The 26,484-nt window shown below is 41.1% G+C and overlaps 1 protein-coding gene across 2 annotated transcripts in view; it reads right to left on the reverse strand.

The window, feature by feature from the left end:
• Positions 1-26,176, reverse strand: part of si:ch211-266o15.1 (zinc finger MYM-type protein 4) — a 126,226-nt gene extending 100,050 nt beyond the window's left edge. For both annotated transcript variants that reach the window (XM_060933642.1, XM_060933640.1), the window contains exons 1-2: positions 25,782-26,176; positions 685-742 (exon numbers count right to left, since the gene is read on the reverse strand). In XM_060933642.1, the coding sequence (XP_060789625.1) occupies positions 685-742; positions 25,782-25,802 (79 nt within the window). In that variant the 5' untranslated portion in view covers positions 25,803-26,176. The remainder of the gene's footprint in view (positions 1-684; positions 743-25,781) is intronic.
• Between the last annotated feature and the right edge of the window lie 308 nt (positions 26,177-26,484).

Genomic DNA, 26,484 nt, shown 5'->3' on the forward strand with positions numbered 1-26,484 from the left:
TCCTTTAACCAGGTAACACATTAAACATGTCGTGCGGAACGCACATCAGATCAGAGGAAAAAGGTATGGTGTATGGTGAATTATGTCCATAACAGATGTCCACTACAACATCAGACTTAAAATTATTATATCATCCATATGTGGATTTCAATCGGACTACTTACGTGTTTGTTTGCAAATATTTCTGAAATTTGATAAAACGACTGAGGTATGGTTTCATATTTCAAGTTTCCAAATGGTATTGATTACCCTTTATTTTCACTGTTAAAAGTTACCAGAGGCCACCATTTCTCAGTGCATTTCATAAAATTTTCCGTGCCCAAAGGGGGCCGCACCCCCCTTTGAAACCCCCCCTGCACGCTTTGCGTGCATTATGTCTGCCACTGGCAGACATTTTACCATTTTGCACCCTGCTGTAAGTTATTTGTACCCTGCTATTCTCCCAAACTTTGAAGCCCCTGGACTCGCATAGATAAGTGCCGCACTGTTATGTTTACGTTTATTTATATTTTGAAGTTTGAAATAATTTTTTAAACAAATCACCTGTGCATTTATACTAAAACAATTATCTGCCTCAGGCTCAGTGAATAATGGCCTCGACTTCATCTTGGATATTACTCGCCAATATTCACTTTATGTACGGCGAATAATTGTTAAGTAAAGTCATTGTATGTTGTGCTTCACCTGATGACAGCTCTGTCTCCGTCTCTTTCTGCCTTTCTCCCTCCACAGAGCTGACGTTCTGGAAAAAAGGAAACAGTAAAAACACACATGACCATCAACGTATTATTTATGTTTGAGAGAAGACTGAAGCGAAGGTCACATGAAAACAGAATGGCTAGATTCTGGTTAAGACACAGAGCAGCAGATTAAATACCGGTGCAAAATTAACTGAAAGGGATGATGAAACCAAGATAAAAATCATGTCAGACCTTTTATCACTTTTTCAAAAATTCAAAAGGAGTGGAAAAAAAAAATTATCTGGTTGTGCAAGTGTGCACACCCCTTAACTAATACTGTGTTAAAGCACCTATTGCTTATAATACAGTACTCAGTGTTTCTGGGAAAGAGTTTACCGACTTGGCACATCTTGACTTGGGTTATCATCATACTTAAAGGGTAAATCTTTGCTCATCTTCAGCTGTTTAAATTGGTTTGTCCATGATTCCCTTTATCTCGACGAGAGCCCCAGGCCTGGCTGAAGAGAAGCAGCCATATCACATGGTGCTTCCACCCACCATGCGTTGCCATAGCTATGGTGTACTTTGGGTGTTCAACTGTTATTTTTGCAAACATACCTTTAGAACTACAGCAGGGCTCTACATTAACTTTTGAAACCACTTGTCCTGTCGGGCAAGTTGAAAGGAAATTTACTTGTCCGGATGTGTGAAGTTGACTTGTCCAAAGAAATATTCGAGGAAAAAAAAAAAAACACAAACTATTTGTAACCCAACAATCTTAATTGCATTTGTTTCCGAATTCACAGGTGGATAAGGCGCCATACCATAAATCCGGGGACCCGGGTTCGATTCCGACCCGAGGTCATTTCCTGATCCCTCCCCGTCTCTCTCTCCCGCTCATTTCCTGTCTCTACACTGTCCTATCCAATAAAGGTGAAAAAAAAAAGCCCAAAAAATATCTTTAAAAAAAAGTAATCAATACTTGATATACTGAGGCAAAAGTTCAAAAATATAGTAAAACAGACTGACTGATACCATAATTCACCAATTATTATGCTGAAGTTCAGAAGCAATATATTCCAATAGAGTAGAAATTATGAACATAAAATTTTAAGAACAAAATAACTATGAGATCCAGAAACACTAACCATTATATATATATATATATATATATATATATATATATATATATATATATATATATATATACACACACACACAGATCAGTACTCTGCAGTTCAGTAACAAATATCACAAAAAGTAACATTATCATAAAATTTATGACTTGATGAGATATCACTAGTTTGGACAAGAGAAACAAATAACAATACTACAAATAAAAACAACTGATAACAAAATTGACTGATTAATACTGTAAATGACTGATTATTATAACTAGATTTCAGTGTATCAAATGACAAGATAATATATCTTGTTATAAAAACCTCCACACCTCTATTGACTCGCAGATGAATGGATACAAATAAAGTTTCTATTCATCTTCATCTATCAACCCTTGAGTTCTGCTCCATCAATTGGACTCCATCAATCATTAATTTATGAGAAATTGAAAACCAGAAAATTAAAATATATATTTTCATTTTTAAATTATTAATTTTGAATATATATCCTTCACTGATTAATTGTTGTCCAATTATTCAGTGTGGCTCCTGTATGGTATTTAATGGTCAAAAAAGAGATATTCAAATAATCCATAATTATATCTAAATTATAGAGCCCTATGTTTCAAATCCCTAAATTCCCATTACTAATTAGTTAATTAATACAGCCAGTAACCTAATTATCAGCCATTTGACAGCTTGGAATTTCATAGATAACTTTCCCCACTCCTACCTCACTCCCTGTCAATCCACACGCATGCAGGCGCACATTCCCCGCCAGCACACGCTCGGCTATATAATGAACACCATCAACAATTATTCAAAGATTTGGAAATTACCACATACTCAACGTAAATACAGTTGAATAATGATCCTGCCAACAGAAATGTCAACAAATCCACATGTATGACACGATTAAAACCAATCATAAACGACCGTTTACTTTCCAACTCAAATACACGAAGCGGTATTGGCCGGTTTCGCAAGTGGAATATTGCGCATACGCACATCGCTCTTTCCGAATAGAAACATCCGGCAATTCATCAAAACAATATGTCGAGTGAGATGCTTCGGAAATCATGTGAATAAACTGATAAACTTGATATGTAACCTGAATATCGGCGTATTTTGGCACTTGTCCGATCGGACAAGTAACTGAGACGATGAACTTGTCCGACATTAAGTATCACTTGTCCCGGACAAGCGGACAACCGTTAATATCGAGCCCTGTACAGAATGATGGCAAAAACATTCGACAACCCATTTTGCCACATATTTTGGAAGAATTTAGTTGGGTTTGGATTATTTTTTCCATGCAGAGAATGACCAGAACTTGCCAGATGTGGGGCGTCGTGGCTCAGGTGGATAAGGCGCCATACCATAAATCAGGGGACCCGGGTTTGATTCCGACCTGAGGTCATTTCCGATCCCTCCCCATCTCTCTCCCGCTCATTTCCTGTCTCTACACTGTCCTATCCAATAAAGGTGGAAAAAGCCCCCCCCCCAAAAAAAAGAACTTGCCAGATGTTCCTGCAGCTTCTTTACTGTTGCTGTCGGTCTCTTATCTGCCTGCCTGATAAGCTTTCATCTTGTCCCTTCATCAATTTTCGAGGGACGTCCTCAGGGCTCGAAATTAACTTTTTTTCTTTGTGTCCCCCAGTGGTCCCGAATTCTGTGTTGTATTGTCCCGAATGGAAGCAATAGTGTCCCCATTTTTTTCCTCTCTGAAATAACCAGTGGTTAATATTATCATATGAAGTTACTATTATATTTGTAACTATGCGATTTTGAACCCTTTATATCATTTTTACAATAAGTCACAAAACACAAGTGACACATGTCCTATACATCATCTACTTCAAAATTACAGTTATTGCATTTTCAGTTTATTAAACTTTGGCGATCTCACTGCATGAATAGATACCCATTTATTTAAAGGGGCCAACTAGCTCATTCAGAAAATGTTTCAACTCCCTACATCTGCAGTACACTTTAGTTGAAAATAAGACCCCTTTTATGTTCATTTCATCTACTTATACCTTGAATATCTGTTGGCATATATAAGGCCAACTTATCATTTTCACCATTACCGTTATCCATTTTTATGTAATATACCTGTTGCCCCATTCAGAGATGTTTTGAAAGCCATCAGCCATACCATCAATGGATGAAATGCCCTTAAGCAAGGCACCTACCCCAACATTGCTACAGGGACTGTAACACTGTAAAAGAACTGTAAAGTCACTTTGGATAAAAGTGTCATATCATATAAGTGCAAACAAAGCAATGTAATGCAAGTTTTTTTATTGTAACCTTTAGTCATAGAAATCATTTACATTATTTACAGTGACTTTTCTGACTTTGCAGTCACAGCGCAGCCACGTTTATAATGGCAGTCTATGGGGCTGAGTGCCTAGTCTGGCTAACGTGACTTCAAAGCTCTGCGAGCATTTGGTCTGGCAAAGATATTAAGCCCAACCATTTCCCAAAGTGCGTGGTTGACCCGCCTCCCTGAAATGCCTCAGTTTGCTACTGGTCGAAGCCAGAAAAGGCTGTGACGAAGCTTAAACCAATCACATCACTCTTTCCTCTGACGTATGTGACGCGACGGGGCTAACTGGTAGATTAAACTCTTACCGAAGCCGGTCGGGAGTAGGGATGTTAACCGATGACCGTTTGACCGATGGTTGACCGAATCAACGTCAACCGGTTAATTTTTTTTTTGGTTGTCGGTTAAAAAAAAAAAAAAAATCAATCGTTTTGAAGCTGCCAATTTTGGAGCAGAGAACCTGGAATTCCGTGTTGTAAACGCTTGGGGCATGCCATACGGTGTAAGGACGACAGCTGACAAATCAGAAACACCCATTCAGTCATGTCCCGCCCTCCCGCCCCAGTTAAAGACAGCTGACAAATCAAACACCCATTCAGTCATGTCCCGCCCAGCGGCCACTCAGCGAAAGAAAAGTGTAGACACAGGCTTTTTAGTTTACAAATTACTATTCTGTTTTTTTTTTTTTAATTATTATTAGAAGGCACATCGAGTTTAGTCCTGCCTTGGCCAGTGCATTCTGAAAGTATGTTTCGGTCTGTAGCCAACAATGCATGTTATTGCAGATCATATCTCTCCACACAAACTAAAGGCGCAGATGCCGACTTTTTTTTTGAATCGCGCAGATCCATTTTTTTGGGGGGGGGGGGGGGGGGGGGGGGTTGGAGTGTCTGATTGTAATTTCAAGGTGGATTCTGTATTAAAATTACTAAATAGGCGGGTGCCGTTGCAGTCCATGAGGCGTGGGGGGTGTGGGAGGAGGGCAGTGGATCGGGGGGCTGCGCGCGTTTGTGCGGAAGCTGCGCAATCAGTTCATTAAACTGTACATTAAATTTTGCGCGGCTTCGGCGTGAGTGTGTGCGGCTTTCTGATTTGCTGTTTTCTTCTCGTGCTTGTACTTCCTGTGTTTCGTGGACTGTGGCGGCATTTGCTTATATGCAGAATTTGCTTTGAAGAAGTTGTGGTCGGACGCTCCAACGCTCCCCCTTGGGAAAGGAAGGTCGGATCTGCGCAATTCAGCCGTGCAGAGGGCGGCATCCGCCAAAAGGCGCGCCGTTTGCATCCCTGTAATAATTCCAATTCTAGAATTTTCAACTCATAGGTTAACCGACTTTAACCGGCTAACGAGGCTCGGTGGTCGGCCAAGATTTTTTTTTAGTTTTCGCCATCCCTAGTCAGGAGCAAGGCAAAAACGTCCTTCCTTTCAATAAATACCTCCAGGGCTGCTCTTTGCTCCGTTTTCAATGAGAACTTGCTCCATGTTCGTAATGTTTCTAGTGAATGAAGCGCTTCTGGCATAGATTCTGTAAACAATCTATGGCTTCCGGTCGCAGTTCTACTACGTCACTGCCTTGAACACGCCTCTACCCAGGGCCGTTGGAGATGCTCAAAGTTGATTGGCTCACGATTTTTCGGGAGCTTGAAAGAGCTGTAGATAGCTTGCCTGGCCAGACTAAGCTCGCAACAGGCCCTCGTGTTGCGTCACGCTTAGGATGGGCGGGCCCAGGCTACTGAGTGCCTGTCCTCTCCTCACTTTCAGGCTTCTCATGCAAAAACTCGTTTTTAACTCGCTCTAGTGACCTCAATTTTTACACTACAGACAAAAAAATTACATCAACGTGTTCAGGAGAGCCTTGTGGCACTCAATGTGAAAGAATTTTGTGAATATCTCCTTCCGTTTTCATGTAAATCCCCGTTGTTTGGAGGGTGCACTCTGAGCAATTACGGCCCTTTCTGTGTCTCTCTTCGCAGCGCGCGGGTGGGGGAGGGGCTGCTTGCTCTCACACACACACAAGGGACGGGCTGCTCCCTCTCAGAGAGACACAGGCTTTCAAGGCAAATCCTTCATTCACAGAGTGCAGCTCAGGCCCTGCAATTGTGACTGCTACGCGCACTGCATCACTCTCACAATTTCCCCCCATGTAGAACTTTTTTTCCATTGTCCCGGGATTGTCCCAGATATGATAATTTTGTGTCCCGATGACATTTTTTATGGTCCCCGGGACGTCGGGACACCGTTAGTTTCGAGCGCTGGACGTCCTGTCCTTGGTAATGTCACGATGGTGCCCCATTTCCTCCACTTGTTGAAGGCCTTCATGGTGCTCCATAGTCCATCTCATGTTTTGGAAATTCTCTTTTAACCCTGTCCTGAGTGATCCCGTTGAATAACGAGATCCCATACATTCTTTGTAAGCGCTTTGCAGACCATAGCTTCAACTGTCTGTTAAAACTAAAAAGATGTTAAGAAAATCCTCCAGAAGCAGCTGATCTCTATTGGGGAGAATCAGAATAACTTCATGGCTGACAGGTGTATGATTATTATTACATTATATGAACAAGTTTGACTGTAACTGGTTAATTCTGAGCAGTCACATGCATGTTTAGAAAGGGATACACTTGTGCAACCTGATGACTTTTTTTCCCTTTTTCCTTCCTAAAACATTTCTATTCGCTTTTCCATTGAGTTTTGTCAGTTGCCATTTCACATTAATGGTGTAAAAGGATCTGATCTGACTGATCTTGCTTCTCATTTTTCACATCACAAAAACGTGGAATGTGTATGGAGATGTTTTATATCCACAGCAGCTGTGCTGAAAATCAAGACAGCGAGTTGGCTGAACAGAAGAAATATTCATAATCAAAGCAAAATTTATTTGTGAAAGTACAATGTTTTTTTTTTTAGAATAACATTTATTCCATGACGATATTCACACTACCAGGCCTGAAGTGACTCAACTCTGATTTTTGCTTTCATGTGACACAGATGTGATGTTTTCAGGGCTGCGTGGACACAAATCCAAGCTTTACAAATTAGATTTGAGTCACTTTCATATGTGGTTTCAGATTGGAGAAGTATCTGATTTGTGGCCATGTGACACGAACGAGAACGGTCAGGTCCAAATTCATACGGCTTTTTGCTTATATGCATGCGCTACCTTCCTGAACTGTGTGCAGTCCTCCAGAGCAAAATGTGATGCATACATTAGCTACTAATGCGTCCATATTGTTCGTTTTAATGCTAGGAGTCGTCTCAAAAATATGTTTTCTGTTGTTGATGATGCAGATGACTTGTGCAAAAATGTATCAATGTGCACGCTAGGGTTGGGCGGTATTACGGTAAGAAGGTATCCCGAGGTATCCAAAAGTACCAACGGTATCGGTCTCATTACCGTCATTTTAAAAAAAATATATAATATCTAAATAAATATGGAGTACATGAGGTCATAATATAAAATAATAAATTGAAGATCATCCCGAATAACTGTGATCGTATTTTCACTAATTCTATCAATTTCCTAAAGAAGTTCTCATCACGTGCAGGGTTGTTTATGTCGTTACCATGGCAACCCTGCGTGACATTTGGAGTCTGACAGAAAGCTTCGCAAGAGACTGAGACCGGGGGTGTCATGGCTCAGATGGCTAAGGCACCGTACCATAAATCCGGGGACCCGGGTTCGAGTCCGACCCGAAGTTATTTCCCGATCCCGTCTCTCTCTCCCCCGCTCATTTCCTGTCTCTCTATACTGTCCTATCTTTAAAAAAAAAAAAAAAAAAAAAAAAAAAAAAGACTTAGACTGTGGTTGAAAGATGGCAAGTCAAGTCAAGATAACGAGTTAATGGCAAAAAAAAAATAAAAATACAACATCGGCAGTGTGGCAGTATTTTGGTTTCAAACCAAACGAAAAATTTAATATGTCCCCTAAGGCACACCATAGCCTGGGGTACTCCACTTCCACGAGATCTCTCCAATGAGCTGTGTTTTGAGTAGGTTACATGAGTAACAACAAGGTAAAATAATATAACGTATGACATTTGGGATGTGGGTAATAAACGTTTGAAATGTCATCTACTGAAGAAACGGAAGAAAACATCGTAGCGTAAACTGTTAGGTTTCTGGTGGGAATTAGCAATGCGCTTGCTATCTTTGTTGGGTGTGTTAAACCGTATGGATTTAAGTGGAATAATTGTAAGGAGTTATGTGATCAAGACAACGTTTTAAGCAAGGTAAGGCCATTTGATTATTAATTTCCCCGCCATGGCATGACGTGGGCCCATATGATTTTGCCTTGTGCAGCTATCGCGCATTTGAATTAGGTTCGCCTCATTTGCGCTGAAGAATATGGTTTATCGCGCAGTCTAAACGGACTTGGGTGTTGGTTGATTCTTTTTCTTTTTTTTATTTCCCATGCTTGAAAGGGTATGATCCTGCTCATCGTGTACTTTTTTTTGATGGAGTAGGTGAAATAGTGCTGCAAATGGCGTTTCAACGCAGACATGTGTAAACGACAGTTGAATGCTATTTTCAAGATGAAGGAAGAGTTGCGTGATGCTTTGAAATATCTCTTAATCCATTCATCAATGCACAAAATTCGCTTTGCTGCTTAATCCATACCACAATGCACACAATTCGCTATGCTGCTTTTAAATAGTACATTTGAGGCATAGGCGCACGTTACACAGTAGGCCAAAACAAAATATTTTTTTCTCGGTAATACCGTATACCCCGGGAAAACACAGAGACAGTTTAAAGGTATCAAAATTTGGATACCGCCCAACCCTAGTGCACACGCGTGCTGTTTCAGACTCCAGATGTGTTCACATTACAGTTAGATACAGATCATTTTCAATTATGAAACGTGAGCCATCAAGATAGGCAAATACGACCTGAGCAAAAATCAGAATTGAAAAACAAGGCTTGTAATGTGAACGTAGCCTATGGAGCACTTGCATGTGACGTCACAGCCGATCCAGACTGTGACAGATGCCATCTTGTCGGTCAAACGCCATATTTACGCCTTCTACTTCTGGTTCTACTTCTACCTTTTCTTCTGGAAAACCCTACTATATACAATTCTACTACAATGGCTGCGGCTACAAGCTCTCCCTACCTGTGCACGTTTATGTTTTTTGTATGTATTTTTGCGTGTTGTTCATCTGTACCGGACTTCAATATCCACTACAACCGTATGGACTTACTGGACATTGGTTTCCAGCAGAAAATGACGGTTTGTAGCGATTTCCATTGCATGCACAACATTCCGGACGAGATAGCGAGACCAGCGGGGTCTCTGTGGATTGTTATTGGAAGCAAAGCGAAGGAGGCAGCACCGGGAGCAGAAGCAAAAGCGAGGCTGCAGAGCCGGCCTGTTGACTAAGCTCAGAAAACAGCCACTCAAACCTCCACTGCCAAGCCTCTAGCTCTCCAACGCCAGATCCATGGCAAACAAGACGGACGATTTGGAATTACAGCTGGAATTACCTTATTCTATAATCGGCTGGTCAGTGCTATACTCAATACTTAAGTGACTTACCCATCCAATGAGGATTGTTATTTTCTTGTTTACAAGATGCCACATCTGAGTCGCTGACAAATCCTGAATTTCTGTAAAGATAACTGTCCAGAGATTTATAAGCACGCAGTGTTTCACCACTGAACAGCGAGGGAAAGTTAATGAGGTAATTATACACGTCCGGGTACTCCGCTGGCAGTTCAAAATCCACTGACACGGTCGTGAAAACTACGTCCGGAAAGCCATAAGGGTCACTAATCTGTAGATCGTTTATTTTAGACATATATCTAGTTATCTGTTCATTAGAAAAATGAGCCGTGTAGTCCGTCGGTTGAAATTGATCCATTCTGTACATGAGTGCAGCAGTATTCAGCTGTGTTTTTTACTGACAAGATGGTGGCTGTGTACTTTCCGGTCACGTGACTGCAAGATCTCTATTCAACCTTATAATGGAAAAAGACCTTGAATTATCTGAAATCTGAATTGTCATCTGAGAAGAAAAATCCACCCTGAACAACCTGTGCATTCACTGAGCTAATAAAAATGTGAGCAGTGACATTCAAGATTTATTGTGGCTCCAGTAGGATTTAGTCTTTGCTTCATCTTCAAAACAATGCAGCAGCAGAGATGTCCACAAGCACCAGCAACCAGCAATCTTCTCCGCCTACACAGATGGTCTGTGCCAGCTACTCAATCCCAGAACAACAACAAAAAAAAACCTTGCCTTTCGATGTTCAAGCGATTTCTCTCATCTCTGCTGCCCATAATTTGCCGCAAAGCCAATTATTTCACAATGAAATTGTCTTGGATTCGAGTCTAGCACGACCGGAAACGACGACACATTTGTTGATCGATTCTCATGCTCTGACTGGCTGAACTGGACCACACCATAGCGTAGGTAGTTATGTTACAGAGCCAGGCAGCATACTACAGAGGGTAAGTGAGAAAACCGAGCACACGTACATCTGGAGGGAAATTTCATACATATTTTGCAAGTATTTGACAGGGAAATGGCTAGTAATTTATTACATGAGAATGTACCAGAAGGCATGTAAATTTCAAATTTTTCTGGGGGGGCTGCCCCCCAGAACCCCCTAGCGTTAGCGCACCTTTGTCGCTGCAAATTGCAGAGCCACCTACTACATTTTTTAGCTGACTACTTCAGATTTTCTGGAGGACCCTGCAGCAGTGCTTTAGTCCATTAAAGCTCACAGGCAATGGTTTTAATTTTATGCACATTTGAAACTTTATATGTTAAAAAAAACCTCTGTAATTTTCTTCTAGTCCCAAGAAGTATTGTCAATAAGTAATAATTAAAATAAGTTAGCGCGGATCGCAGCGAATTTCCGTTCGGCTATTTTCATGACCACTTGGCGCTAGGGTTGGGCGGTATCCAAATTTTGATACCTTTAAACCGTCTCTGTGTTTTCCCGGGGTATACGGTATTACCGAGAAAAAAATAATATTTTGTTTCGGCCTACTGTGTAACGTGCGCCTATGCCTCAAATGTACTATTTAAAAGCAGCATAGCGAACTGTGTGCACTGTGGTATGGATTAAGCAGCAAAGCGAATTTTGTGCATTAAGTAGGGTTGCCACATCTGAGTTGTAAAAAACCGGGACACATCGGTCGGCGGCCGCGCCTGCGCGCACGTACGAGCGCGGGGGTTGAGGGCTGCGGACACGCACACGATGCCTTATGCCTTATGTGAATGTTCACGTTTAAAAATAAAACAGTTCAACTGGTGCAGTTAGGCGTTTAGTTAAAATTCATTTTGTCTTCTTAACCCTTAAATGGGCACTACCACAAATATTATTACAAAAAATAAGTTCATATAGGAATGATCTTATTTGGACGCCAATTTTTTTTTAAACAAATATTTAATAGTAGGCTAACAGCCCTCTGAAGAGTCTCTCCTCCCATTCCGTTTCCAAATCAAAATAATACAAATATAATCAATATAATTTCTCTCAGTCTGCTTCGTTGTTGTTTTAGCCTTTTCTCTGGAGAACTGAACTTTAAAAGTTAGACTACCGTATCATACCAAATAGCCCTAATCCTTTGTTATAATCACAAGAGAGAGGTGCTATGTTATTGGGACAACTGATTTATTCATTTCTCACGCCAGTGTTCAGGCATTCTTTTTTGATATATTTAATGATTTATTTAATGATTCATTTATTGATGAAATTGGCCCAGGCTTTAGAACCAGCCTTTATCAGAATCAGAACATAGGAAGTAGACAGCCAGCCTACTCGCGCACCGACCAAGGGAACTCTCACCTATTGTTTGGTATTACGGTATTCCAGTATCTTTGATTTCGCGCGGCCGCCGTTGTATTGACCACGATCACCTAGCAACGGCGACTGGCTGCGTGCGCAAACATTCGGTGAGGCCACACAAGTAGCTGCCTACAATATGCCTGCTTACGTGAAAACTATTAATATGTTAAGTGGCTGCGAGAAACATTAATGATTTGTGTTTATTTCAATGGGGATAATGTGAGGAAGTAAAAAACCGGGACAAAACGTGTCCCGGGAAGGTTATTCCATTTTCCTGGACATTTTCCACAAAAAACCGGGACAATCCCGGAAAAACCTGGACGTGTGGCAACACTAGCATTAAGAGATATTTCAAAGCATCACGCAACTCTTCCTTCATCTGTCAGACTCCAAAATGTCACGCAGGGTTGCCATGGTAACGACATAAACAACCCTGCACGCGATGAGAACTTCTTTAGGAAATTGATAGAATTAGTGAAAATACGATCACACAGTTATTCGGGACAATCTTCAATTTATTATTTTATATTATGACCTCATGTACTCCATATTTATTTAGATATTATATATTTTTTTTAAATGACGGTAATGAGACCGATACCGTTGGTACTTTTGGATACCTCGGGATACCTTCTTACCGTAATACCGCCCAAACCTACTTGGCGCGTGACATCATTTAAGCCAAACAAACCACTTGAGTTGAGTCCACTTCCGTTTACTTACATTGCCGTTCAGCTTGAGTGCAGGCGTGCGTTCAGGAATTTCCAAAGAAAAACTATGCCTTATTGTTGTGCAGTGAACTGTAACAACAGGACCAGTTCAGGAAGAAGCTTTTACCTTTTTCCGAGAAAGGAGAAGAGGCAGAGAGAGTGGATTGGCTTTTGCCGGAAGAGGAAAAGATGCAGAGCGAGAGGATTGGCTTTTTCCGAAAAAGGAGAAGAGGCGGAGCGAGTGGGTTGGCTTTTTCTGAAAGAGGAGACGAGGTGGAGAGAGTGGATTGTGCGTGTGAAGCCGGGGGGGGGGGGGTCCGGAACAGGAGACTAAGCGGAGAGAGTGGATTGTGCGTGTGAAACAAAATCAAGCAATCAAAGAAGAAATGGACCAGCAACGCTCAAGCAAAAAGGAGAAGATGGGAGGTAAACATTTTTACTTTTGCTTACAATTGACAAGTCAAGAATCCTGAGGGATCCTGTACAATCATTGTGGAAATGAGACAAAGGGATATTTCCTCGCTTAGAGTAAGCTATAAGTAGTATAATGCCGTGGACGGCAGGCTAACGTGGCCTACCGGAGCACTGTCAAGTAATCGTTACCTATATCCACTAGGGACAGCAGTTTAATTATTCTTCAAAAGGGCTCTTATTTAGTATTACAACGAAAGTAGGAATTTATCATAATTACCAGGATAAATCGTTTGGGCGCAAGTCTTGTTGAGGTCCGGGGTCACCGCGATCAGAGTCGGCCGAGTCACTGTCCGATTCTGAGGCCGCACAGTCAAACCAGTGAGCCACATTCACCGATTGCTTTGCAACGGCCATAGGTTCATACATGTATGGTTTCACCTCTCGATATTCAATTTGGAGAGTTCCTACTTCAAAATCGCTATTGTGTAAAATACACAACCTCTCATGACCAAAGTCCGTACATGTGTGCTCGGTTCGCAGGTAAACACAGAACTGCTCCCGGTCTGTTTGACTTAAATCAGGGTTTCTCAAACTTCTTTGCTCTGGGGCCCAGTAACATTAGGCCTTGGTGCTGCAAGGCCCTGCATAGGCCTACGCCTCTGTGCGCCCCCCTGAAACCCCCCCCACACACACACACACATCGTGTGCGCCTCCATAGACAGACAGACAGACAGATAGATAGATAGTTTATTATTATTTATTTTATTAGTAGTACTTGTTACAAGTAGCAGGCTTATACCAGCATAACAATATTTTGGCTAAATAAGACCTAACAGGAGTGCATTGGCAGAATTGTAGAAAATTGCCAAATGACCAGTAACTGTCCAAAGATATGCCATTATAATTATTATTAGTAGTAGTAGTAGTAGGCCTAGCATTATTATTGCTGCTTAGGCCTAAACTATTATTAAACAAGGGAAATTAACAGAAGCTTTGAGATTATTGCCAAATTACATAAATATACTGATATGTAGGTAGAGCTGTGCAATATATCGTATTTTTATCACGATATCGATATTGGTGTCAAACGATATCAAAATTCATAATATCGATATGAAACTATTTTTTGTCATTTGTCGAAAGGGACGTGCACAATATTTCTACAATGGCAATAAAACAACAATAACATTGACGTGACAGTAAGGTAAAACGAACCCTTCTGTCCCCTAAGGCACACCGTAGCCTTGCATACATCATCCATTCTACTCCCGCGATATCTCCGCAACAGTAAAAAATCAGTTCTTCTCTTTTCATACGTGTCGGGTGATTTGATATATTGATTTCTTGATATGTTGTTTGATTTGCTTGCTAATAGTTATAATAATACAATTAACATATATTTACGTCATATTTTTGGATGTGGGACTGGGTAATGTAAAAATGGCATCTACGGAAGAAAACAAGCACAACAATATTAGCACATATCCAGCTTGCTAGCTGTGTTAGATGTGTTAAACCGTGTGGATTTAAGTGGAATAATTGCGAGTCGTCCTGTGGTCAAGGCAGCGTTTTAAGGTAAGGCAATTTGGTTATTAATGTTGCCCGCCGCAGCATGTTGGGTTCATTTGATTTTGACTTGTGCATCTGCAGCTAGCATCATGCTTTGAAGTAGGTTCTGCTAAGGACGGGTTTATTGCGCGATGTAGACGGACTCAGATGTAATTACATTGTTTTTAAAATTCCGTGCGCTTAAAACGGTGTCCCCCTGCTAATCATGTAGCCCTAATCATGTGTTGCTTTTACTTTTCTTAATGGCGAGTGAAATATCTCTGCAAATGGTATTTCAATGCTGACATGCCAAAAAGATAGCGGAGTCCACATTTGGAAGATGAAGGAAGAGAAGCCCATTTTCATGCATGTTAATTCTTAAGGACTTGTCTCTATATTGTGCGTGTTTAATGTTGGTGTCTTAACAACACACAAGCTTACGTTGTAGTGTGTGTGTGTGAGAGAGAGATTTTATCCTTGGCTGGCTACGAGCCAGTGTGGACGTTACGCAGTAATCACTGGTAATACCAGCACTGGCTCCATCCTCTGTGATCGGAAATGTTGAGTGAGGAGAACGTGAGCCTTGTGCAGGCTATAGGACCTATGCAAAGTACGCACTTGCACAGTAAATAGTTTAAGTAAAAGGCGTTTCAGGGTACAACGGGAAGGGTTGACAGGTAGCCTATGAGGCCTGTACTATAAAAATGTGGCCCGGTGCCTCAGGTGTTGATGATCAGGGCTTTAAAAAAAGGTGTATAAATATCGTTTTAAAAATCGCGATATCGATATTTACTGAAAAAATCGTGATATTGATTTTTTCCAATATCGAGCAGCCCTATATGTAGGCCCAATAATTTGACTTATTATTATTATTATTAATCATCATCAATAACATATTACCATTTGCGTAAGAACCATTAAACCAAGATTTTTTTTTTTACTTTTGTGTTTTAGATTTTTTTTTTAAACTACACCTTTGAACTTGAAGCACTGCCAAACAGTGCCTCAATAACACACACACATACTTATAAAAAGGTCTACCAGAAACATGGGACCTCAAACCGAGAAACCTAAAGACCCACTGTAGCCCTAATACTGACTGATTACACAGTCCCAGTATGAAGAAGGGAGAACTGAACGTAGGCTACATGCTGACTTTTAACCTCAAATGACGGGCCTAGTCACCCACAGAGATTTGGTAAAAGAAAAGTCAGCATTCTAATGCGAAGGATGTGCCTGCTTTCTCGCCACTAACAGGTCGAAACGAAGAAGACAGGGTAACAAGGCCACTCGGAACATGTTTTCTGAGTTGAGCCTGTTTCGGTATTTTGTCTTTGTGGCTGTCAAATGTGAAAATGCGGTCTTGCAGAGGTATGTTGAATGGAAAGGCATCAGTGTTTTCACTGCCATCTCACTCAGCTGGGGATATTCATTGCAGCACGACAGCCAGAATTCAGACAGAGAAAGTCAACCAAATCTCGACTGCAGACCAGCATCGCACGAAAGCTCCAGAAGTTTATCCTGCACCACAGGTGGCAGAGCGCTCATTTCTGGGTTGGTGAACAGATCTCTCACCCATTGCTTTTCCGTGAGATGGGATTTTGAGGGGAAGTATGAATCAAAATGACGCAGTGTTTCGGTAAGGTGTTGCACGATCACTGCCGGCACCTGCCCCAAATCCACACCTTCATCAGCCAGAGACGACAGACAGCCGAACATGTCAAACACACCTCTATTAACTCACTTGGTCCAGACTGAGAGCTTCTTTTTGAAAGCCATGATTTTATCATTGGCTTGAAAAATGTCACACGCTTAGCCTTGGATCGACAGGTTTAGCATATTGAAATGGTTCAGGATGTCAGAAAGATAAGCTACCTTTATAAGCCAAGACTGATCTCACAGGTGATCGGTAAGATTGGACTGTTTGTCACGAATGCCTCAACTCGTACACTCTGTTCACCACTTTACCCCATGACAGCCAACGAACCTCAGAGTGCAAGAGCAGATGAACATAATCTGCATCCATCTCATCACACAGAGCTGTAAATAGACGGGAATTTGTCAGATTGGCCTTAATGAAGTTCACTATTTTGACCACTTGATTTAAAACTTCATGAAGCTCTGTGGACAGGCGTTTAGAGCCAAGTACCTCTCGATGAATAACACAGTGCGTTGCCTGCACTGATGGTGAAACGGCTTTTACCCGAGCAACAACTCCGTTGTGCCTGCCGGTTATAGCCACTGCCCCATCTGTGCAGACACCGACGCAACGCCTGCATATCAACCCATGCCCAGAGATGTACCCATCAAGCATACGGAATATTTCTCCAGTGGTTGTGGTCCCTGGAAGCACCTTACAAAACAAAAAATCCTCATGAACATATCTGATGTAGACCAGAAGCATAGCCAAGTTAGAGAGATCCGTAGTCTCATCCAATTGAATGGCAAACCAGTCAGATGACTTCGCCCTTTCTAAAATTTCCATTTCGATGTCTGCCGCCATATCGTCAATTCGACGACAGACTGTCATTTGATAGAGGAATCTCTTTTACTTTGGCTGCAGCAGCCGAACCCAACACCTCATTACAAGCAGTAAGAATCAAAGGCATAATTAGCTTCTCCCCAATTGTGAAGGGTGCCTGACATTTGGAAATGTGGTGTGAAATCATGTATGATGCCTTTGTTAGCTTTTCATTCTCGGTCAAATTACTTTTCAACACTTTCGTTTGGGTGGCCAATTCATCACGTTTTCTTCTGAAAAAATCTTCTGATTTATCCTTGAGATGCGAACGTTTCGTTTCCAAATACCAGCGTAATTTGGATGGCTTCATAGCGTCGTTGCTTAGCATGGTTTGGCAGATAACACAGATTGGTTTCGGAGGACAACTATCACTTGAAATAAAGCCGAACTGTATGTATGAAGGGTCGTAATTGCGAGTGAATGGGCGAAATTTTTTTTGCCTCTGGCTCATGTTGTGTATCTGCACTGTCAGATGGGCGCTTTCCAAAGAAAGAGTCAAGAGTAGCTTGCTTTGAACATGCCACGATATTGCTCTCAAAGCGTGTGCGCGCGAATGACTGGACTTGGGACAGAATGAATGAATAAGTGCAAGTGTGCAACCTCGCACGGGCAGGAATGCTTAACATTCTAGAATGGGGGGGGCGGGACTTACACTACGTGGCACACAGTGACAAAAGCACTGAGAGCAGAGCCAGCCAATCGCTCTTCTACATAATCTGATTGACAGTGACCAGTAGTTTGAAATTATAATACTGACTACTAGTGCAGCGGCAGGCTTGCGGACTGACCGTAATCTTCTCACGGACTGGTACTGGTCCATGGCCCATAGATTGAGAAACACCGGCTTAAATGACGTCACGACGATGGCCCCCTAGCGGTGAAAGTGCGCATAAGTGAGATATAAACAAACCTTTGGAAATTGGGCAAAACAGTACATTTTAACAGTTTTATTCAATTTTAGGGTGCAAATTAGACACTAGGAAAATTGAATTCGCTTTTTGGGTCGTTCTTCTAGACAATAAAGTTGATATTCTACGTTTCACCTCCAACCATTGCCTATGACCTTTAAACTGTCCATTGTTTATCATCTATACACACTGGTCAAACAAGTCAGCTTCCAAAGCATACCTGCCAACCTTGGAAAAAAATTTTGAGTAGCAACTTATCGCGGTGGTGCAACGCAGCACGGCGTGAGGTCAGGCACATTTGCTGATCAGTATTGATTGTAATGAACGAGCATGTGAGCAATGTATTACTAAGCACAGAGCTCCCACTCACCACCATATCTAGTTATTCAACATACAAGTAGACTATGAAGAAAACAAGAACTCTTAATGAAAAGGCATGAATATATTTCCAATGCTTTTACCAAGACATTTGGCACAAGGCAACTGTGCCCGAAAAATATGTCCTTTATACAGACCTTAAACTTAAAGATAAGTGATAAATGTACTGCCTTTGGCATATTGTGTCTTAAATACATTGGGAATTATAAACAAAGAATCCCAAATAGCATGCTATGTCCCTTTTGACATTTAGCATTATATTGTATAGATAACAGAAAAACCAAAGGGCTATAGCCTATGTCTTTTAAAACAGACGCCGGCAGTCTGCAAAATATATACACACACACCCCCACACACCTTTTTTCATAAATTTAGTTTTGACCGTAAAAGAGATTCTGTTGCTCCTCACTACACTTTGAACTAGGCGACACTAAACACCGAAAGTGAATATTCCAGAATGCCTATATAAATATATATTTTGCATTTACTAAATATTAATATTGAAAACTGATAACCACACTTACAGAAAGATTTACTGAAAATAAATTATAGGCTACTCTGGCCTATCCAATAACAGCCTTTATAATATTCACTGACCTGGCCTAATTTGGAAAAAAATAATGGCCTATGTAGGGCTGTGCGATATATCGAATATACTCGATATATCGCGAAAATTCTGTGTGCGATACATAAAATTATTATATCGTAACTATCGAGTATTGTATGGTCATCTTCCGACTTGCGTTTGTTTCGTGTTTGTTTAAAACATTTCCCGGTGGTTTTCTCCCTGTCCCTCAGGCAGTAACGTGAGAGGCTGCCTAAGGGTAAAGAAAACAATAACGTCACGCACTCACCAACCAATCCCGGGCGACATCTCAGTGCTGAAAGGAACTTCCGGGAAGATTTTCTAGTTTCCGTTGTGTTGCCAGATTGGGCGGTTTTTGAACATATTTTGGGCTGGAAAACGTTAGCAGTATCTGGCAACACTGCTGGCGGGAAGATTTCCTGGTTCCGGTTTACAGCGCTGACTCAGTTCGTGCAATCACTGGTGTTGCGTAGGCTACCGTGTAAGCTCTGTCAATTTCAGTGACAAATTACTTCCTAAAAGAACTTAAAAAGGGGTCAGTCAACTGGCATTTTTTGGATATCGCGAGGAGGACGTGGAACAGCAAATGCCAGTTTGTAAAGTGTGCAAAAAAAAAAAAAACCCTGCCATCACGAAAGGCAGCAGCACTACAAATATGTTCCATCACCTGAAAACTCACCCGGTACAGTATGAAGAGTCTCTTAAACGCCGAACTACTTGCCCACGAGCTAAAACCCCCCCACAAGCTAAACAAATGACCATAGCGGCCTCGTTCTCCAAAGCCACCCCATATGAGAAAACGAGTCAGAGATGGAGAGCTATAACGGATGCAATCACGAACGGCATTGCCGAAGACATGATCCCGATTAGTTGGAAAAACCAGGCTTCCAAAAATTACTAAAAACACACTCGATCCCAAACACGAGTTGCCTGGTCGCAGACATTTTACAGAGAAGGCAATACCAGAATTACACACATCTGAGAGGCAGAGCCAGAAAACACTCAGTTCAAAAGTGTGCAAAGAGAAAAATTATGTTTTGCAGATCTCTCGCTTCTCTCCCTCAATCTCTCTCTCTCTATTGTGAATGTTCCAGTGGTTCTCAGTAGTCAGGTTAATAGCTTGGAGATCTATTTTTTTAAATAATTTAATGAATGAGCACTTTTCTTATTTAAGCTAAATGTCTCTCAGTGTTGAGTTTGCGCTTTATTGGTTTGAGCTCTGAGCAGCTCTGTATTGTATTGCCCCTTTGTTGCAATTTTCAAGATTGTTTTTGCAGTTTGTGCCACACCTTTGTTGAATAAAAATATAGTCTTATTTCAACTCAATTGTGATTAATCACTAACATGAAAATGTAAAATGTGTTGTTGAAAACCACCTGTAAAGTTAACCAAGAATGTTATTTAATCTGCAGGGATTGTAGTGAAAACAGTAAAGAGTAAAAGTTAGATTTCATTGGGTCCTTTAGAGGAGATTTAAATATATCGAGATATATATCGTATATCGTGAAATGGATATTCATTTTTTCCCATATCGCACAGCCCTAGGCCTATGTATATAAATGCAAGCATTATGTTAGCAATATTATTACCTGTATTTCCTTGATGGCTAATGTCAAAATCATAATTGCACACTGTGCAAAACGCATGATTAGGCAGTTTAGAGGGGCGGAGGCATGGCCATTGATCTTGATACTTCGTTAGGAACTTCTGAGGGGCATAGACTCGCTTCTTTTTTAGATTTGCTTCCCTCTCTCTCTCTCTGTCAGTATCCTCATCTGACGTCATGTGTATTATTAACTGCAAGGCACGCACATACACAAACACATCATCCACCACACGCACTTACGGTACATGAAAACACTTGGTGCGCTGCTCATTGAATCTCACATGCACGAGTAGCCTAGTTCAGAAGATTTTAACACGTCTATCGGTTGACTGGATGGAAAAGTCAGTAGGCTACTATATTTTCACTTTAGGCTATGCAATATTTTTTGGATTGAGAAGCCTGGGTCAAATATCAAAACAAGCTGGAACAAATATTTCCTTCAGATAAGGTGGAACACTGTGCTTTGAACTATGATGTTGGGACTGTTGTCCTTGCTTTATTCACAATACCCTTGCCCTGCCCATTTACCTTCGAAACGGTGTTTAGCACCGTCCTCCCTTGTAAAACCAGTCACAGTATAAAGATTGACCGAGAGGGATGAAAATCAATTTCGTTACTTTCGTTTTGATGGCTCCTCGGCTCTTCGCTTAGCCTCACAGCCTAGGCCTATTTGAAGTAGGGCTTTGACCTTGGCCCAAAAATCATATTCGAAGTTCGTTTGGAAATTAATCTAGACGTTCGAATAGTATTCAAACTTTTTTATTAATTATATTATTCTTAAAGGCCTCACTAACACCTCGGCATCAAAATTAAATGATATTCAGTCCACCAGGGGGCAGTGTTCAGTCAATGTCAATAAGATTACGTGCAGGAAATATGAAATATTCAGGCGTGTTTTTACAACCACTACTAATGAAACGTGCAGTGTCGTAGTAATTGGCATTATACCGGCTGACACTTAACGTTACATAATCCACAAACTTCGTTGTTTGTCCGTTGCCTTTTTTGTGTGAAACGCTGTTCCTTCGGTTTCCTGGTTGCTTGTACTGATGAAAGCCTCTAAACTGTAGCCTCACTGACAATCAAAGGGGAACGTTTACAAAATGAGCAGGTACTGCTACGCCTACACCTAATCTGTGAGTTTATAACACTGCCGTTCCGAGCCCATTCGTGTTGGCTTTTGAGAATGTTTGTTTTGAATGAGACCGGTGTCAGCTGTCATGTCATTGCTTCCTGCTCGCGTCTCTGATTCACAACTCAAACAAACACGATATGTTATAAGATCACAGATTAGTTTTACGTGCTCACTTCGTTAACTTATGAACTTCATGGTATGTAAATTCCACCATGTGTAGGCTAAATTAATTTAGGCCTATAGGCTACTTGCGCAAGTAAGCTAATAGTTTATTTTTATTTTTTATTTTAGCAACTATCCCAAGTTGACAAAAATAACAGCGCATGAAAGCATTCCTGCGCAGTGTCGCATAGTCTGCGTTAGTAATTTAGTAATAAAAAGGGGCTACGTTAGCAGCCCCCTCTCACCTTCTAGCGCTCCCGCGTGCAATGTCTTCAAGTGGGCCCTCAAGTTTGAAGTTGTTGATTGATAGGCCAATTTGTTTCCACATATTTTACAGGTAACCTTTTTTTTTTAATCGCATTCTCCATCTTTTTTTTCGAATCCAAAATAGCACCACACATCACTTTTTAAATTCTCCGGAGTGCAAATCTCCAACGTGCTAGCATCTGACTCCATTGTTCAATGCGTGCCAGCTTGACGCTAACGTCTACAGGTGCCCAGATAAGACAAAAGACAATGACCTTTGCGATTCACATAAATTCCACAGACGTTTAAAAAAAAAAAACCTGCGACCTGAACTGAAAACGTTTACAACCACATTCACAAAAATAAAAGAATTATGCCTAATGATACCATATACAGGTTCGAATATTTAGAGCTGCCTAATATTCGTTCGAACATCTCTTTTTTTTCACAACATTCGAATTGTATTCGAATATCGAAGTTCGAAGTCAAAGCCCTAATTTGAAGAGTTTAAAACTAGCACTGTGATTGGTCGAAGTCTTATTTTCTCTACAGGTCAATGAGGTAACACCCATAGACGAGTTGCCTAGTGCGCAAATGCAGACAGTTGAACCGGAATATTAAAGATCTTTGAACTCAAAGCCATCAATGGCTTTTTGCGTATTCTGAAGTGTTAAATCGTAGCAGCGTAGTTTGATGTCAATGCGTATCTGCTACGCAAAATGCGTAAAGGTTGGCAGGTCTGCCAAAGCAGAGAAGAAGCCTTCATATTTTGTCACATGTACACAGCAAAATTCCTCCTCTGCATTTAACCCAGCTGAAACAGTGAACACAGCAGTGGGCAGATATGCTACAGCGCTCTGGGAGCAATTGGGGGTTAGGTATCTTGCTCAAGGGCACTTTAGCTATGAATACAGAGGGAGGGGAAAGTGTTGTTCATTCACACACACACATATTTTTCTTGCTGGTTCAGGTAATCGAACCAGCCACCCTTTGGGCCGAAGGCTGCCCCCCCCCCATGCTTCATGCCAAGCAGCATCCATCATGCCTGTGGTCTCATTGATAGATAGCAATCTGAATCGAGTCTCTGCTGTAGAGCTGAAATGCAGTACTCGGAAGTCTGAAAGTTCCAAGCTGATGTTCCTGAGTTCCAGCTCGGAAAACATGGATGCCTAGAGCAAGTTCCTATTTGTATGAATTTGATAAACATATTAAGGTCTGTTATTTTCAAAGGGAAATTATGTCTAATGCTGGCTATATCAACTGTCTTATTTACAGTGGTGCTTGAAAGTTTGTGAACCCTTTAGAATTTTCTATATTTCTGCATAAATATGACCTAAAACATCATCAGATTTTCACACAAGTCCTAAAAGTAGATAAAGAGAACCCAGTTAAACAAATGAGACAAAAATATTATACTTGGTCAATTATTTATTGAGGAAAATGATCCAATATTACATATCTGTGAGTGGCAAAAGTATGTGAACCTTTGCTTTCAGTATCTGGTGTGACTCCCTTGTGCAGCAATAACTGCAACTAAACATTTCCAGTAACTGTTGATCAGTCCTGCACACCGTCTTGGAGGAATTTTAGCCCATTCCTCCATACAGAACAGCTTCAACTCTGGGATGTTGGTGGGTTTCCTCACATGAACTGCTCGCTTCAGGTCCTTACACAACATTTCAATTGGATTAAGGTCAGGACTTTGACTTGGCCATTCCAAAACATTAACTTTATTCTTCTTTAACCATTCTTTGGTAGAACGACTTGTGTGCTTAGGGTCATTGTCTTACTGCATGACCCACCTTCTCTTGAGATTCAGTTCATGGTCAGATGTCCTGACATTTTCCTTTAGAACTCGCTGGTATAATTTTCAAAATTCATCGTTCCATCAATGATGGCAAGCCGTCCTGGCCCAGATGCAGCAAAACAGGCCCAAACCATGATACTACCATGATGGGATAAGGTTCTTATGCTGGAATGCAGTCTTTTCCTTTCTCCAAACATGATACTTTTCATTTATACCAAAAAGTTCTATTTTGGTCTCATCCATCCACAAAACATTTTTCCAATAGCCTTCTGCCTTGTCCACGTGATCTTTAGCAAACTGCAGACGAGCAGCAATGTTATTTTTGGAGAGCAGTGGCTTTCTTCTTGCAACCCTGCCATGCACACTATTGTTGTTCAGTGTTTTCCTGATGGTGGTCTCATGAGCATTAACATTAGCCAATGTGAGAGAGGCCTTCAGTTGCTTAGAAGTTACCCTGGGGTCCTTTGTGACCTTGCTGACTATTACACGCCTTGCTCTTGGAGTGATCTTTGTTGGTTGACCACTCCTGGGGAGGGTAACAATGGTCTAAAATTTCCTCCATTTGTACACAATCTGTCTGACTGTGGATTGGTGGAGTCCAAACTGTTTAGAGATGGTTTTGTAACTTTTTCCAGCCTGATGAGCATCAACAACGCTTTTTCTGAGGTCCTCAGAAATCTCCTTTGTTTCTGCCATGATACACTTCCACAAACATGTGTTGTGAAGATCAGACTTTGATAGATCCCTGTTCTTTAAATAAAACAGGGTGCCCAGTCACACCTGATTGTCATCCCATTGATTGCAAACACCTGACTCTAATTTCACCTTCAAATTAACTGCTAATCCTAGAGGTTCACATACTTTTGCCACTCACAGATATGTAATATTGGATCATTTTCCTCAATAAATAAGTGATCAAGTATAATATTTTTGTCTCATTTATTTAACTGGGTTCTCTTTATCTACTTTTAGGACTTGTGTGAAAATCTGATGACGTTTTAGGTCATATTTATGCAGAAATATAGAAAATTCTAAAGGATTCACAAACTTTCAAGCACCACTGTATGTACAGTATATACGTTCATAAAAATGATACGTTACAGGAGTCCTATTGCTTTAGCAAATTTACAAAACCACAGATTACAGCGTCACTCAGCATGTCCTCCCGGAAGTCCAGCGTTTTCTACTTCCAATTAGCACCAGTTTCCGGTATTCTTCCCCCCCACAAAAAAAAAAACCCGACGTAATTTGTCCAGGTTACACACATCTGGCCACGCCCCTTTTCATTCTCCCCACCCCCAATCCGCTCCAGTGAACATGAAGACACGTGATTGCAATATTTTTCACCACTGAAGCTGCGCGAGCCATGACATCAGAGCGACACACACTCACTCTCAGGGGGGAGAAACCCAAAAAAACTTAACAGAAGAATCAAATCAACACATCCCAAATTACAGAATATAAACATGGACTTTTCCTTTAACACCACAAGCAACCCGATGTTTCAGAAGCCTCCATATTCCAAACAGATTGCACTGAAATATTATATCTAAAGTTTTTTTTTTTTTTTACATACAAACACTACTGAACATTTTTAAATGAATAAAAATGTCTTATTGCACTAATGGTAATTCACTCGCCTGTGTTGTTTCACTGCAACTGAAATGAGCAAAATTATTCCACAACGAACATTAACATTCTCTCCCGAGTCATTAATAAGGAATTAACTCAATCCAAGCGAACACTGGAGCCCTGGCACAAGACCCTGGCACTTACAGACAAGGAATCAAAACGGGCTCGTGCCGGAGAGGGTTTTGTGCGCGAGCGCTGTTTCTTACCTCTACAGTGTTTTCCGCCATGTTAAAGCTGAAAGTACAAATTCACTTCACTGAGAACAGCAGACAGGCCGTGATGATTGAAACTCACTGCACCATTTACACCGAATGCACTAATTATTTACCAAAATGTTATATCATTATATATATATGACATGTAGTATCGGCTAAAGGCTAACACGCTAACAGACAAAGTCAAGGGGCAAAAACCAAAGGATTATCCCCAGAACAGCCTGCAATATTGTATCAGCTTGGATGTAAATGCTTTTGTGAGCTAAAAAATAACCGCTTCCCAAAAAATTATATCTCTATATGTGTGTATATCTATATATATAGTTAGCGTAATCGATTACACAGCGGGTCTAGCCACAGCGCCTTCCTTTCTCGACCGTATTTCGACCCCGCGCACCACTTTCCTGTGCGCTGATTGGCTACTCATTCATGCTCACAAACAATTTACCAATCACAATGATATAAGCTCGAGTTCTAGCTAATCCCAGACTGGTAGGCGGGACTTATCTGAATGCGCTTGTGAGTAAAATAAAGCGCGGTTGAGATTTTACAGCAGTTCCACGCCTGCAGGTTGGGGACGCATTTTGATGCATCCGCCCTCTCAGGCCCGGGAGGAGTAATGACAATTACCTTATTTAGACAATTTTTAAAATATGCACTCTCTCTCTAGAGAGAGATTTAGGTGGGGGGTGTT

The sequence above is a fragment of the Neoarius graeffei genome, chromosome 11, assembly GCF_027579695.1.
Source record: "Neoarius graeffei isolate fNeoGra1 chromosome 11, fNeoGra1.pri, whole genome shotgun sequence".
In the NCBI taxonomy this organism is placed as follows: Eukaryota; Metazoa; Chordata; class Actinopteri; order Siluriformes; family Ariidae; genus Neoarius; species Neoarius graeffei.